The sequence below is a fragment of the Bactrocera tryoni genome, chromosome 4 (assembly GCF_016617805.1).
Source record: "Bactrocera tryoni isolate S06 chromosome 4, CSIRO_BtryS06_freeze2, whole genome shotgun sequence".
In the NCBI taxonomy this organism is placed as follows: Eukaryota; Metazoa; Arthropoda; class Insecta; order Diptera; family Tephritidae; genus Bactrocera; species Bactrocera tryoni.
Genome location: NC_052502.1, coordinates 15,499,490 through 15,502,468, shown reverse-complemented (window position 1 = coordinate 15,502,468; position 2,979 = coordinate 15,499,490). Strand labels below are relative to the sequence as shown.

The 2,979-nt window shown below is 41.2% G+C and overlaps 1 protein-coding gene across 1 annotated transcript; it reads right to left on the bottom strand.

Annotated features, from left to right (window-relative positions):
* Positions 1-1,132: 1,132 nt before the first annotated feature.
* LOC120773475 (myb-like protein Q) lies at positions 1,133-2,900 on the bottom strand. Its single transcript, XM_040102394.1, has one exon. It carries the CDS (start codon positions 2,876-2,878, stop codon positions 1,283-1,285), a length of 1,596 nt encoding a protein of 531 aa, XP_039958328.1. The 5' UTR covers positions 2,879-2,900; the 3' UTR covers positions 1,133-1,282.
* Positions 2,901-2,979: the final 79 nt, after the last annotated feature.

Below are 2,979 nucleotides of genomic sequence, written 5' to 3'. Positions count from 1 at the left end.
AATTACGCACCTAATGCTAAAACAAAAATATTGAAATTTTATAAAATTTATATGCATAATCAATTAATTTATTTTTTTTTTAACATTACAATTTGAAATTACGAATTATGTTGCATGTAAGCGAAGCAACAGCTTCCAAAATAATTTTTTACACTTTATTTTATTTTATTATTTATTTTATATGAGTTGAAAAATATTAAAAAAATAATATTAAATTTTTGTCGATTTTGAACACATTGCAGCTGGGAAACAGAGAAAACCAGCCGTCAGCGGTAGATTTTTGCGATTTTCGTGTTGTTGCTGTTGCTACTGTTTTACCATTGTTGTTTTTCTTACACTCAACTTTGAATTTTACAAGTTTAGTTTCTTTTTTTCATAAATTTTCCACAATTGTTGCATACATATTTCGCTCGCGTGTCTACGTCTACTCAAGTAATTCTCCATATTAATTATTAATTATTGAAATATAATAATTGTAAATGTGTAAATGTTACATAAAAAACATTTGCGTCGCGCTCATAAACATTAAATAAATTATATATAAAAAAAAACTCCTGAAGCATGTGGTAAATGTTGCTTTACATTAAATAATCAGTCCAGCCCTAACTAACTGAAGTTATATTCATATAAATATATATGTGTGTATGTATATAAAACGGTACATACAATGTAAATATATGCAAAAAATTGTATTAAAATTACAAACAGGATTAGTATTGCGAAAAGAGCTTTATAAACGTATAAATAATTGAATAAATAAACGAACGAACGAAAAAAATTATTCCAAATACATTTTAGAAAAGGTTAAATTATAAATAAATGAAACAAAACGAAACAAAGCAAACTATGATTATGAGAAACGGTGGTAAGTTCAAAAATTGCTTATTTGTTTGTTTGTTTATTATTATTACTACTAATATTTCTTTAATTAAATTTTTTTTAATTATATTTTTGTTATAATTTTAATTTATTTTATTATTTTTATAAATTTTTCTTTCATTACTAAAATTTGTTGTTATTAGTATATTTTTAAAAATTATTATTTTTCATTATTATGCATTATTATTTATTATCATTAATTTTTTTATAAATATTATTACTTTTAATAACTAGTATTATTTACTATTATTATTATGTTATGCTATTATTATTTTCTTTACTATAACTACTACTTTTCTTACTAACATTAACTTTCGGCCACCAATAGCAAACTGTGTGTGTATACAGCAATGTTGCTGCAACATGTTCCGCAACATGTTTATTGCTACTTTATTTCTACGCCTTACAACGGCGCTGGTGGTGGCGGCGGCGCATGATGATAATGCCGCACATTCTGATGATGGTGATGATGATGCGGCTGGTGATAACCGTAATGTGTGGCATGTTGCTGGAGCGGCTGCGCTGGCTGCTGCGCATATTGCTGATGCTGCAGCTGTTGTCGGTCGGCCAGCGGTGGATCCGATTGCAGCGGGTGTTGGTGCTGATGTTGATGCTGTTGTTGTTGTTGCGGTTGTGTCTGTTGCAGCAGCGCTTGTTGGTGTGTATGCGCATGCATGTTGCCCGCCGCCGCCGCATTGTGATAGTGATGGTGGTGGCGATGATGATGGTGTTGTGTGTTCGCTTGCCCGATGGCGCCGCCCGCCAAACCGCGGTTCGCGTCACTGTTCGCTTGCGTTGTTGCGACCATTGCTGCCGCTGCTGCTGCTGCTGCTGCTGAAGCGCCAACATTTGTCGTCGTTGTGGCCGTTGTGCGCATACAATTCAGTTGAAAATTGCTGAATTCCACCACGATCGGCGCGGCCGAAATAACATTGACGTTTTGTGTGGCATTAACGGTGCTTATGTTGGCCAAAGGCGCCGAGGCACCGCTGCCACCGCTAACACCGTACGTTGTTGGCGGCGGCGGTGCGGTGGCGATTGCCAACATAGCTGTGGGGTATATTTGCTGCTGCTGCTGTTGTTGTTGTTGTTGCTGTTGCTGTGTGGTGTGTGTCAACGCGTGCGCCATTGCTGCGGGTTGCTGCTGCTGCTGTGTTGTTGCTGCTTGTGATGTGTTCGTTGCGTGGTGTGTGGCTGTCGACGGCGTTGCTTGTCTGTTGCTGCGCGCAGCATGTTGATTGACTGTTGTTGTTGTGCCCGTCGCATGTTGGTATTGTAAAGGCGGCTGTTGTGGCGCGACAACTTCTTGCTGCGACTGCGACGGCAGCGGCTGCTGCTGCTGCTGATAATAGGCTGTTTGCAGTTGATAATGTTGCTCGTATTGTTGTTGCAGCTGTAGCTGCATCTGCTGGTGATGAAAAGCATCCGATAGTGGCGCCACTGCGTTGCCCGTGGCATAGTGTTGCTGGTGTGGTGGTGGATAGTGCGCTGATGCTGATGAGGCCGCGGCAGCTGATTGTGGTGGTGGCAACGTTTGTGGTGGGGGTGGTAATGGTGACGTTGCTGCTACAGCATGTCGCTGCGTAGCAGCTGTGCCAGCTGTTGCTGCCACCGTTTCAGTGGCGCCCGTGTAATAAGCGAAATTGTTGGTATTTGTCGCTTCAGCGCTGCTCGGTGGTGTGCTGCCTACGGATGTTGCTGATAGGGGTAGCGCTGCTGCGGGCAGTGTCGGCACACCAGCGCCGCTCATATTCGTTTTCATGTGTCTGCTGCAGCCGCTGTTCTGTTGTGTGTTGCTACCGCTACCGCTGCCATTGTGTGTGCTACTGGTGTGATTGCTGTTGTTCTGGTTGTTGCTGCTGCCGCTGGTACGTCCACCACCAACACCACCGCTACAGCTATTGCTATTGACCACAGTTTCATTACCAACAGTCGCTGTGGTTGCAGCATTCGCGTTGGTGGCATTATCTATCGTGTTTTTTGCTGTTGTATTGTCCATTGCGGTGTTATGGACGTTTGCAGCGCTCGTTGCCGCTGTTGTTGTCGAAGTCGTTGAATTATTGGTGGAAAAGTAATTGTCGATTTTGGGTGCTGATGTTG

Excerpts from the sequence above, each read along its gene's own strand:
- LOC120773475 (XM_040102394.1), bottom strand. The coding sequence starts at position 2,878 with ATGGACAATACAACAGCAAAAAACACGATAGATAATGCCACCAACGCG.